The 12,754-nt window shown below is 35.8% G+C and overlaps 1 protein-coding gene across 5 annotated transcripts in view; it reads left to right on the top strand.

Annotated features, from left to right (window-relative positions):
- Positions 1-12,754, top strand: part of GPD2 (glycerol-3-phosphate dehydrogenase 2) — a 150,926-nt gene that overhangs the window by 120,167 nt on the left and 18,005 nt on the right. For all 5 annotated transcript variants that reach the window (XM_030916181.1, XM_030916183.1, XM_010353178.2 and 2 more), the window contains one exon: positions 1,560-1,753. In XM_030916181.1, coding sequence (XP_030772041.1) covers positions 1,560-1,753 — 194 coding nt within the window. The remainder of the gene's footprint in view (positions 1-1,559; positions 1,754-12,754) is intronic.

The following is a 12,754-nucleotide window of genomic DNA, read 5'->3' as shown; positions in this document are numbered from 1 at the left end:
TTTAAATGATTGCAGATTTCCGGAATGCTTTTTGGATTAGCTAAGTAGAAGAACTTCTACCCACTCTCTCCGGAGTATCTCAGATAGGCTGTGAACAGTGATTTCTTGCTGCTAAGGCTGAGTAGACAGGGCAAGCATTTCATGTAGCCGAGAGTTTTTTGAAGAGAAAGTTTATGGTTTATTTAAACCGTACTCCTTGTGGTTTAAATAAAGGAGATGCATTAGTTAAACTGCCTATATGTTTCTTTTTTATATATAAAATATTATTATTATTTTTTACACAGTTGTTAGCCTTTCATTTTTACACATTGGAATAATATCATTTTTTAAAAAAAATTTTATGGGAATGATGATAAAGATAAAAATCTGACTGTATGTCCTTTTAAATGTATGTGTAAGAGGGATTTCTTGAAATTTGCTCAAACCAAATAGAATTATGTTTCCTATTTAAGAAATAACATTAATAGAAGCTAAAAACATATTTATAGAAAATACCAGTAACACTGGCTTGATACAAGAATCCAGTCAAATTGAAGCAGCTATCTGAAGATTTGTAGTGTTCTACTTGAATAGGACACTTTAAGATTCCTCTCACTCTTTTAACATCTCCAAATTTCTTTGAATGGCTAAGGAACAAAATAAAACATCTGTTTTTAGTGATTTAAAAACAAAATGATGGGTTTTGTTAATGTTTGTTTACCGTTGCCTATTCTTTCAGATATGTTTTATTATTTGATTTTAGTATAGTAAATGTCAGTAGAAATTTTTGACTCTAGTTTTGGGAGATTTTATCTAGTCTGTCAGTAGAGGCAGCATTGTACCTTGATTTAGCATAGTACACCACTAGTGTCTTCTACGTGAAAGATTTTCGTTGCTAACATGTTCCTCTCCTGTTTGACCTAATCATAGGACATTGTCATTTAGGGAGTAGTAAAAACTGGAGCTCTTTTCTTCTAGATGCACTTCTTGAGATTTTTGTAACCTCAAAATAAAGTAAGAAATCTCATATTTGGAGAAGTGGCCCGAGTTCATCTAGGGGTAAAGTAGTAAAGAACTTTGTGATTACATTTTAGTTTCTAGAAAGGCAGACCCTTCACTTTCTCATGTATTCCTGAGAATTTCTCCTGAGCGATGAAATGTCAAATGTCCCAGGAAAATACTTTGACTATTCTTGAAAAAAGGTTGAAGACATACCCGTAATTTACCATTATAAAGGAAATTATAGACATTTATCCTGCTGACATTATCTGATGTGAATGGTCCAAGGAGTATGAAACTCAAACAGTTGGAAGTTGAAGCCCACTTTCTTAATTAGCCTTGCATTGTTGAAGTAGGGAAGGAAGGGGTAGCTCTGCTGTGGAATGTTATCATCACATTTGTTTCATTCTATTTTGTTATTTTTTTCTTTTAGGAGTTTCTAGGGTAGGGGAAGTACAAGTAATAGTTCATATCCTTTTTTTTGCTTATTTGAGAATTAATGAATAAATTGTTTTTAGAATGCAGATTACTGTTAAACTTCTGAAAATTTCAGAAATAAATAACCCTTCTTTGTACCTCAGCCCAGAGAGCATGGGACTTCTTGACCCAGCGACCAGCGATGGGCGAGTTATTTTCTTCTTACCCTGGCAAAAGATGACTATTGCTGGCACTACTGATACTCCAACTGATGTTACACACCATCCAATTCCTTCAGAAGAAGATATCAACTTCATTTTGAACGAAGTGCGTAATTACCTGAGTTGTGATGTTGAAGGTAACTGAGCATTCCTTTAAGTTTGTCTCTCTGTGTCCATATCTCGCAAGCCATTCCAGCTCTCACTGGATAACTGCTATGTCTCCAGTCTGACTCATCTTCACACTTGTCCTCCTGTGCCTCTGAGAACATTTATGAGGGCCAAATTCTAACACAATGGGAAGACGTTGCCTTTTCTCCTCTACTTTCTATACCCACATGAAACTCATGCAGTCCTTTTCTGATAATTTCTAATGGCAAGATCAGAGTAGCCCCCTCTAGCTCTGAACACTCATGTGCTTCCAGAGAAGGATGAAATGTGTATATTACAGTTTAATTTCTACAGCTTAGGAAGGTCTGATTTATAGGAAATAATTAAGCAAATAAGAGGCTAGAACTGTATTTGTAAGATGCTTAATGGTCTGTTGCTACATGGAAAGTATAATGTTGACCAGTGGGTTTAGCAAAGAAGGATAAGTTACTTATTTTAATGGAAAAAGCCAAAGTTTACTTTCTTCCTGTTCTTACTGGGGCATTTCAACTTGACTGTCAGAGCATTTTCTTTGGTAATTTATATAGTTTTTATTTTTTTTTCATTCAGGCCAGTCTCAGAAGTTCCCCAACGTTGTGCTTCTATATTTCCTCTCTCAGTTGAGTCTCACCATGCATCTAGTCACTCAAACTAGAAATGGTGTGCTTATTTTTGGTATCCTTTCTCTTTCCATATCCAGTCTAATGCCTGTCTATGCTCACTCTGAATACCAGGCAGGTCCCTCAGCCACTTCATTGCCCTGGTTCACATCTGTGCCATTTCTCACTTAGACAGTTGCACTGGCCCCTCAATGGCCTCCTTAGGTCAGTTCTCTATCCCTGTCCAGTCTAATCCTTCTACTAGAACTTTCTTTCTAAAACATAATTCTGATCATCACTTCTCTGCACAAAAATACATTTTAGATATCTTCTCATTCACTTTAGGAAAAATGCTAAATTCTCTTGCATGAAACATAAGCCTTTTTGTTTTGTTTTGCTTTCTTTTGTTTGAGATGGAGTCTTACTCTGTCACCCAGGTTGGAGTGCAATGGTGTGATCTTGGTTGACTGCAATCTCCACCTCCCAGGTTCAAGCGATTCTTCTGCCTCAGCCTCCCAAGTAGCTGGGACTACAGGCACCCGCCACCATACCCAGCTAATTTTTTTTTTTTTTTTAAGTAGAGATGAGGTTTCACTATGTTAGCCAGGTTGGTCTCAGACGCCTCGGCCTCCCAAAGTGCTGGGATTACAGAGTGAACCACCGTTCCTGGACGAAACATAAGGCTTTTTACAACTTGTCTTTGCATGTTTATATTCAACTACTCTCCATCCCTGAATTCTATGTTCTTATTAGGGTGAATGTTGTCTCAGTAGGTTTCATACCTTATTAGGTTGAACCTTCATGTCTAATTTAGGTTGAAGCTTTGCTCTGGGACACCCTTTTCCCCAACTCTTCATCTTGGCAAAATTTTTATACTTGAGAAATCACCTATTCTTTGTATTCCTGTGGGATGTTGATCATACCGTTTGTATATCACAACATTATATTATAGGTAATAGTCCAAGATATATTCTCACTTGAAGCTCCTTGAGGGTAAGGATTCTTTATTTGTATTTAGCTACAAATCTTGGTATCTTATTCATATGCTACTCTTGATTGTTTTGGATTAAAATAAGTTAGTTATGGATTCATGGTTTTTGATATGGTAGCCATTTGAAAATCTATATTAAAGTACACAAGTTTACGGTTAAAAATAATCATCATATATTTATATCAGAAATCTTCTTATAATGTTGATATCAGTGAAGGACATGGAAAAACGCTACTTTAGTCTGAATGCCACTCACTAACATCTGTGTATCGTTTTTCCCTAAAGAATTTTTTTTTTGTTATGTAATCATGCATTTGTAAACAAAACAAACTGCTTCAAAAATGGTTCAGGTGACTCCTAGTTTAATTGATGAATCCATGTTGTATAGTATTAGTTGCTTTTAATCTAAAGTAATAGATGTAACTTCATTCTTAATAGAGTCCCTTTGGATATCTACAATAATAGTATAAAATACACTAAATACATATCATTGAAATCCATGTGTGGTTAAGGTTTATACTCACACACATACACACTCATACATGGTATTTGAAAAATAGTTAGATTTGTTTAACATCCGTGTTTAAATACTGAAACTGCAGTGCAATTTTAGTTTGGTACTTTTTTAAATTTTGTGTTCTAGGAGGAGCTTCAACATTGGATTATGATTATATTTTAACATATTTATTGTTAATGAATCTTGCTTCATTTGTAATTTATCTGTTTTTAATATTTGTTGAAACTGGGTTTATATCTGGGCCTGAAGATCAGGAAGATTGTTGGAGCAAGATATAAAATTAATTCAAGAGCAGAGAACTCAATGTTGACAGTTTCCAAAATCTTAAAGTTCAAATGCAGCGAGGATGAGAAATGTAACTCCCTATCCTGCTAAGAAGCTGGATGTGCTGGAAGCAGGTGTGGGTTCCAGAAGGCTGCCGTGCCCATATTGTGGGTGGGGATCTCTACCCGTGAAGTGAGCGTGGGGCTTTAACAGAGACTGGATCACTTATGTTCTACCTATAAATACATGGAAGACTTAGCATACCTGGTGGGTCCATAAAAATCTTTTCAATTAACATACCATTTTGTAGTCAGCGAATTGGTGAAACTAACAAAGAGTTATTGTTAATTCTGATGTTTGATAAGAGTGTTTGAAATTAATATCTAAACATTGCAAATCAGGTCTTTCTCCTGGATATCTGGGGACCTCTTTAGATTAAGAGTCCTCCAGGGTAAAAGCAGACATGACAGCCCTTTCCTAGACTTTATTGATTTCGCTATGTGCAGCACCTGTCACACCTTTTATACTTATAAACTTATTCTTCAAAAAATAATTAACAATGATTCTTAATAGCTTCTTTTCATTCTTATTTCTAATTGACTGAAGGATTCATATTTGAAGAATTACACTTGGTCTTAATAAAAAGTATCAATTAGCTGAAGTGTGTCTATATCTTAAAGTGAGGCCAGTCAAATCCATATTTTTTCTCAAGTAATTTTGGTGAAAGCTGCTATTCTCTTCTAGACTGATCAAACGTGAAAGAGAAGCTCAGCTTCAGGCACCATTCAGTTATTCAATTACATGCTACTGCTAAAGATATTTTTGTTTACAGTTATATGCCTCATTTTAAAAAAAACTTTGCCTATTATTAAGCACTTCTTATGTGAGACACTGCTAAGCAAGCATATTACCTGTTAGATCTTTGATTCCTCATTAACAACCCTATGAGATTTACTTACTAAGTCCCACTTTCTAGTTGAAGAAACTGAGGCCCAGTGACATTAAGCTTTTTTTTTTTTTTTTTTGAGACACAGACTCACTCTAGCTCAGGCTGGAGTACAGTAGTGTGATCTCGGCTCACTGCAACTTCTGCCTCCTGGGTTCAAACCATTCTCCTGCCTCAGCCTCCTGAGTAGCTGGGATTACAGGCATGCGCCACCACACCCAGCTAATTTTTGTATTTTTAGTAGAGACTAGGTTTCACCATGTAGGTCAGGCTGGTCTCGAACTCCTGACCTCGTGATACACCCGCCTTGGCCTCCCAAAGTTCTGGGATTACAGGTGTGAGCCACTGCGCCCAGCCTAAGCTTTTTGCCTATAGCTAGTTAGTACTGAAGCCATAATTTGAGTATAAGTAAGTCTGGTTCTAATACTTGTGCTTCTAAATATTGTGTAGTACTCTGATTGTTGGTTCTGGGTTTCCTGATGGGATACTGTGTGCACTAGGGAGTGGTAAGCTTGTCAGTTCATTTCATGGAAGCTGCTAGATACCTTTAGCATGACAGTGACCTTTGCTCTCCATTGACCTTATTTGAATTTGAATGTTAAACTAGAGGAGGTTTCCTGTCTCATAACTAATCCCTTGGGCCAGTCTTCTTTACAGATTTAAAAAATAAAGTTTGATTTAGATCCTAGAGCAATAGTATTGAAATGTTTTATATTCACCAGGGTTGAAATAATCATTCTAAAAGGATTTATTAAATGGGTAAGTAAAATTCCAGCAACAGTTTCTGAGCCTCCCCAAATGGCTATATCCTTAAGAAAAAAAAAAAGTGTCAAATCTTAACACTCCATGCTATTCACAGCAGCTGCCACACTTCTGCAAAATGCGTCGGAACAATTCTGAAAAGCATTTTGCCTGTTGGGAATAAGACCATGTCTTCTTTTACAATTTAGAAAGCTTTCCATTCACAGGCTGAATTTTCTAGATTACTTGTTTGTTCTTTTCTGAAATGGGTAATTGATAGTTCTGTGTTTCGTGTTGAGTTAGGAAGAAAAATGTTCTTTTGAAAAATGTATCATTAAGTCTGCTGTGTAGAGGTTAATCAGAAGGATGCAGTGACAAAACTAAGCTATGACTTAACAGGATTGAGAGAGACAGAAGATTTGCTGAGTGCTTTATCCATGTAGTTTTTCCTGGTGTGCTTCTTTAGGCAGCTTCTCTACTTGTACACAGGTTTTCACATAGGCAATTAGTAGTGTTTATAGATTGCCTGTTATTCAATTAACAACTGAGCTGGCCATATCAACTCACTGCAGACCTGCCTTTTCACTGCCAGAGATTGTACCAGGGTTATCAACTTACACAGGCTTGGATGTCTTCCAGCTGTTTAATTATAGTGTCATACGCTTTGCTTTTTCTAGTTTCATTAGTTTATAAATGTAATATGGTATCTTATTTCTGTGATTAACACTTCATTTCAGCAGGTTAAATACGCTGGTAGAGAAGTATTGATTTCTGACACTATTTCCCCTGTGTTCATTTAGATATTTTCACATGCCTTTTATTGATTCTTTTTTGAAAGTGGCAAACATGGAAAAAAAAAAAAACACCCCAAAACATATGCCTAAATAACTAACGTGAAGCTAAACCACACATTTAGCTCTTAATTGTCACTTCCTATGGGCTTTATTTTCTACTAATTTTTAAAACAAACACTTATGTTGCCAAGTATAAGAGTAAAAATATGAATTATAGTTTGAAATAATCACATCATACTTTTTTCAACTGGCCATGAAAATTGTCTGTTCAACTTTACCATTTATATTTTACCCTTTACATATTACATATACTAAAACCTGAATGAGTTATTTTTTGGGAATGTAATACAAATGATTCTTAAACATGATGGTAAGAGTATTTTACTTTCTCACTACCTTTTGAAGATATTGTCAAGTACTTTTATAGTTGTCACTTAAAAAATTAACTGGGTGCCCTCAAGATGAGCCAGTCTAATAAGTGGTCTTTAATGATGAATTTTTCTCAACTTTATTTAATAGTAGTTTTTTTTTCTTTCATCTTGTTTTATTTAAAGCATTCATGTAATTTGGAAGGGAATATCCAGTTGGTCAACATATAGTCACTAGAATCCTATATGAAGCCTTATCTCAGAGGCCCAAGTGTTCTTGCTTTGGTTTTGGTAATACCAGCTTTTATAGTTTGATATAAAAAGTTTAGAGAATGCTTTAATATTCCACTTAATATTTACTGATAACTGCATACGACCCTTTACTAGATACACTATTTGGGGTATTGAAAAGTATTATAATTGACACTGCTAGAGACTTTCAGCAAGGTGAGAAAGAGATGAAGCAATAATGAAATTTTGTTAAGCTATCCTGGCAGTATGAGAACTAGAAAAAAATATGAGCTCTAAAGCATAGAGACCATGAGTTATGTTATGTTTTTCACATGTTATACCTTAGAGAGTTAAAGTGGGTGATGGTCACTTATTAATCTTGACTGTAACCTGTATGGTAGAACCGGTTTCTGGATGAGAACTTGAGAGTGGAAGTACTTAATTGAATGAAAATATGTTTCATTTGTTTGAATTTATGAGATTAGCAAGAGAGGAGAAAGGTTGAAATGTTACATATTGACATGAATGACAATAAAGTATTTGGGAGCTATTATAGCAGATTTTATTGTATTCTCATGAGCAAAGGAAGTACAGTCCAATTTCAGTGAATGGTAGCTCCACTGGAGATGTAGGCAAGGTGGCCAGTAGAAATGACTAGCTTAATCTACCAGACAAGTCTGAGATCTACTGCTTGGAGGTTTTTTTTTTTACTATAGAGCTGCTCTGTGCTATATGATAGCCATTAGCCACTTGTAGTTATTTAAATTTAAATTAGTTAAAATTAACTGAAATTTGAAATTCAGTTGCTTAGTCAGGTGAACCACATTTCAAGTGCTTAATAGCCACATGCTGCTAACAGCTAGCAAATTGGATCGTGGAGCTATGTACAGAATGTCTCCATCTCTGCGGTAAAGTCCGTGGGACAGTGCTGTTCTTCAGAATCTAAAGGTGTTTAAATATACACTTAGAGAAGGGCATACTCAATTTAATAGAATCTTTGAATTTTGGGGTTTTTTTGTTTGTTTGTTAAGTAAAATAAAGAAATTCATTATCTTGTAAAACAGGAACTCCAGATACAACAAGCCTCAAGAGGTGATTACTTTAATGATTTATCAGTATCTAAGACACATTACCCTTATTTATCTTCACTCTACCATCTTCCAAGGTGGTTTCATCCTAAGGTTGTTTCCCCTGTGGTTACCTCATGGCTGCAACAGCACCATGCAGAATTTATAAATATCCTGATGATACTTTATTCAGACTACCATCTACTACATTGACTCTTTCTTGAAAAAACTTTCATTAGGGTTTAACAGTGTACAAGATTTCCACTGTAGATAAATAGGTAATATGGAGAGGAACCTGTTAGCTTCGTCAGTTGCTGTCTTTTACTCAAGAAGTTAGAATTAATGTGTCACATGTTTAGCTGTACTGTGCCCCTCAGACATGGATTATACCCAAGGTCCTGAGCAGTCATTACTGAATGAGTGGTGAGGAGGTATAAGCTCTTAATACTTCAGTGGCAAATAGAGTTTTGAATCATCCATAAAAACCATTACATCTCAAGGTTGGGAGGGGAACTGTTATAGGTAACATAATCCAACCACCTTCTGGTCTAATAGTATATAAATCCTGCAGGCCATAAAGACTAATTCATATTTTAAATAAGGAAATTTAATCATCCTTAAATGTATTATTTTCGATAAATTTATTTCCAACATTCAACTGATACAATTCTCAGACTAAAAAGCTGAATGCTAAGACGTCAAGCAAAGTAAGTTAAAGTTCTTAACACATTATGAACTCTTTGTGACTAGGAATATTTCCTGAACTCTTGTGTTTTTTTTTTTTTTTTTTTTTGTTTTTTTGTTTTTTTTGTTTTTTTTTGAGTATCAACTCCAGGAGTAAGCATTAAAAATGGTATCAATATAGATAATGTTTTACATAGTATTCCTGGATGAATGAAAAGCTTGAATGTTTCAGTTTCATCTTTTGTTTCAGACAATGCAATTTCATAGATGTGCTTTTCTGCCTGTTATAACAGAAAAGGTAAGGCATTTGCCACAGATTATTTGCATATGCCTCAAATTTACTCTGCAAAGCCTAATTTTCCATCAAATAACTTTAAAATTAGTCAGAGAGCTTCAAGAGTTGAAACCAAATTCCTGATCAGTGTGGCTACCTAAGGAACTTCAAAGACACTAGAGGGACTGTGGGGTGACCACAATGACGTTGTAAGTGGGTTTGCTAAGTTTTATTTTTAATCTCAGAGGGTGATGTGAACTCTAATGGAAAATAGTGGTAATTTCCTCGTTAGGTTTTTGGTAAAGATTAAAACACTTTTTACAACTTGTTTTGAGGTTTTTTTTTTTTTTTTTTTTTTTGAGACGGAGTCTCACTCTGTCGCCCAGGCTGGAGTGCAGTGGCCGGATCTCAGCTCACTGCAAGCTCCGCCTCCCGGGTTTACGCCATTCTCCTGCCTCAGCCTCCCGAGTAGCTGGGACTACAGGCGCCTGCCACCTCACCCGGCTAGTTTTTTGTATTTTTTAGTAGAGACGGGGTTTCACCGGGTTAGCCAGGATGGTCTGGATCTCCTGACCTCGTGATCCGCCCATCTCGGCCTCCCAAAGTGCTGGGATTACAGGCTTGAGCCGCCGTGCCCGGCTGTTTTGAGGTTTTATATGACTGGTAAAATTGTGTAAAGCAGGAATTAATCCCCATTCCACAGAAGCCATCCAGATTAAATCTTTTTAAGAGAATGCACACATCAGAGGGGGCAGATCTAGGGATGGAATCCCAGCATTGAGATCCTGTATTGCCTCCATTTAGTAAGACTGAGAAGGCTTAGGCTTTCCTCGCCAGTTAATTATGTTGGTGTTTCAGTTACAGTGTTTGGATTATTGGTTTGACTGAACATCCTATAGAGGTGATGGGTATCTGTTCTTACAGATTATAGTTATGTCATGTCAAGAGTGTAGCCTTTAAGAATCTATAGTAAAATACGCCAGATTAACTTGAGTTGAATTTGTTTTTAGCAGAAACCTGTTACTCATTTTAGATCAAGATGGAGAAATTATCTGTCATCCAACATAGCTTCTTGTTAGGGTCTTTTTCTTATACTTGGTAAGGCATTTGTTGTTGTTGTTGTTGTTGTTGTTGTTTTCAGTAAGAACTATTCCAATCATTTCAAGGAGTCTTTGTGACTTTTTACACAAAAAGTCTGCTAGATATATACCTAACTACTTTTCAGGTGGTGTTGTGTATAAATATACAGGATGTTTACTGTACAAAGGCACATGACCAAGGGTTGAGTGGGAACCGAAATTCAACCCTGCCCTCTGCTCACAAAACTGTGATCCCCGCATGGGATTTATGGATTTGAACTAAAACATGGACATGGTATGTCCTGTTTTAGTAAAGGTCCTGATACTTCTGTATTCTATGTAAAATATTTCCTTAACCCTTTCATAATTTGAGACTTGAATTATATCAATTTATCCTTTTATCTTGATTTTTAGATTTTGGTTAAATATGCAGAACATAAAGTTTACCATTTTAACCATTTTTAAGTGTACAGTTCTGTGGCATTACGCACATTCACATTGTCATGCAACCATCACCACCTTCCATCTCCAGAACATTTTTGTCTTCCTCAACTGAAATTCAGTAATCATTCAATACTAACTCTTATTCCCCCTCTCCCAACTGGCAACTACCATTCTACTTTCTGCTTCTATGAGTTTGAGTACGCCAAGTACCTCATATGAGTGTAATTGTACAATATTTTTCCTTTTGTGACTGGATTATTCACTTACCATAGTGTCTTCAAGGTTCATCCATGTTGCATGTGTCAGAATTTTCTTCCTTTTTAAGGCTAGATAATAGTTTGTTGTAAGTGTATGTTACATTTTCTTTATTCATCCGTTGATGGACACTTGGTTTGCTTCCACCTTTTGGCTATTGTTAATAATGATATGAACAAGGTTGTGAAACTTTTCTCTGCTCCATTTCTTTGGAGTAAGTACCCAGAAGTGTAATTGCTAGATCTTACGGTAATTCCAAATGTTTAATTTTTGAGGAATTGCCATACATTTTTGATAGTAGCTGCAACATTTTACCTTCTAACCAGCAGTGTACAAGGGGTTCAGTTTCTCCACGTCTTCACCAGTATTTGTTATTTTCTGTTTTGTTTTGTTTTTGTTCGATAATATCCATTTTAATGGGTGTGAAGTGGTATCTCATTGTGGTTTTCATTTGCATTTCCCAAATCATTAGTGATATTTAGTATCTTTTAATGTGCTCATTGGACATTTGTATATCTTTTTTGGAGAAATATTTATTAAAGTACATTTTTCGTTTTTTAATTCAAGTTGTTTGCTTTTTGTTGCATTTTAGGGATTTCTCATATGTTCCGCATATATGATATGTTCTTATCAGTATATGATTTGCAGATGTTTATTCTATGAGGTACCTACCTATTCATTCTGTTAATAGTCTCTTTTTAATATTGATGAAGTGTGTTTTATCTGTTGTTTTCTTTTGTTGCCTGTGCTTTTGATGTCACATTCAAGAATTGTTGACAAATCTAGTGTCATAAAGCTCTTCTTATATGTTTTCTTCTGAGTTTTATAGTTTTAGCTCTTAGTTTAGGTCTTTGATGCATTATGAGTTAATTTTTGTGTATGATATAAGGTAAGGGTCCACCTTCATTCTTTCACATGTGGAGATCCAGTTTTCCCATTATCTTGAAGTTTTCGAGACTATATACAGTCAATTTTTTATCAACATGGGTAATGGCTGGGAGTATAATGAAGAAGGAGGGCACGCATGACCCCAAGTCCCAGTTGAAGCAAAATTATACTCATGTTTCTGTTATCCACTGATGGATTAGATGATTTATCACAATAAATGCAGCAGGACCAGGTAGGCATTCATTTCCCGGTAGTCTATATCATTAGGCAACTTTCGGTCTCGTGCCCATAGTCAGCTGCCATAGCTAAGCCATTCCTGAAGCTGGTCTACATGAAGAAGGGCAGATTCTGAAAATTCTGCCCTTGGGTCTTGCCCTTGTACCTGAAAGACCAGAACCATAGCTCACCTTCTCTCTTTAGTCATTTTTAGGTTAGTAATGAGTGCTGTTCAACAGCTGTCTAATTCTAATAATAAACTTAATCAGCCTGGATATAGTTGGGCATTGTATTTTGACAGAGATAGTAAAGATATTTTCATGGCATCTTGAGTATTGAAAGAACTTCCATACAATATAACTCAAGTATAATGTACCTACTGGGAGAAGCCAGTACACCTGTTTCTGAGTCAGTGCTAAAGATAATGGGAAGAAAAAAGGCAGAGTATGGAAGTTGTCAGAAGTTGAGAGATAGTACAATTTAAGAGGTAAGAATATGGACCTTAAGCTCAGAAAGAAGAAGGTTCTGATGCTTTTTTTTTTTTTCCCCATATATAAGATATTTGCCTTGGCCAGGTTTGTTGCCCAACTTGGTTTGTTAAATGTTTGCGTTCATCTGTTTTCTGATCTGTAT

Source organism: Rhinopithecus roxellana, chromosome 14, assembly GCF_007565055.1.
Source record: "Rhinopithecus roxellana isolate Shanxi Qingling chromosome 14, ASM756505v1, whole genome shotgun sequence".
NCBI lineage: Eukaryota > Metazoa > Chordata > Mammalia > Primates > Cercopithecidae > Rhinopithecus > Rhinopithecus roxellana.
Note: the sequence above shows the minus strand (reverse complement) of the source record. Positions and strands in the feature narration are given on the sequence as shown.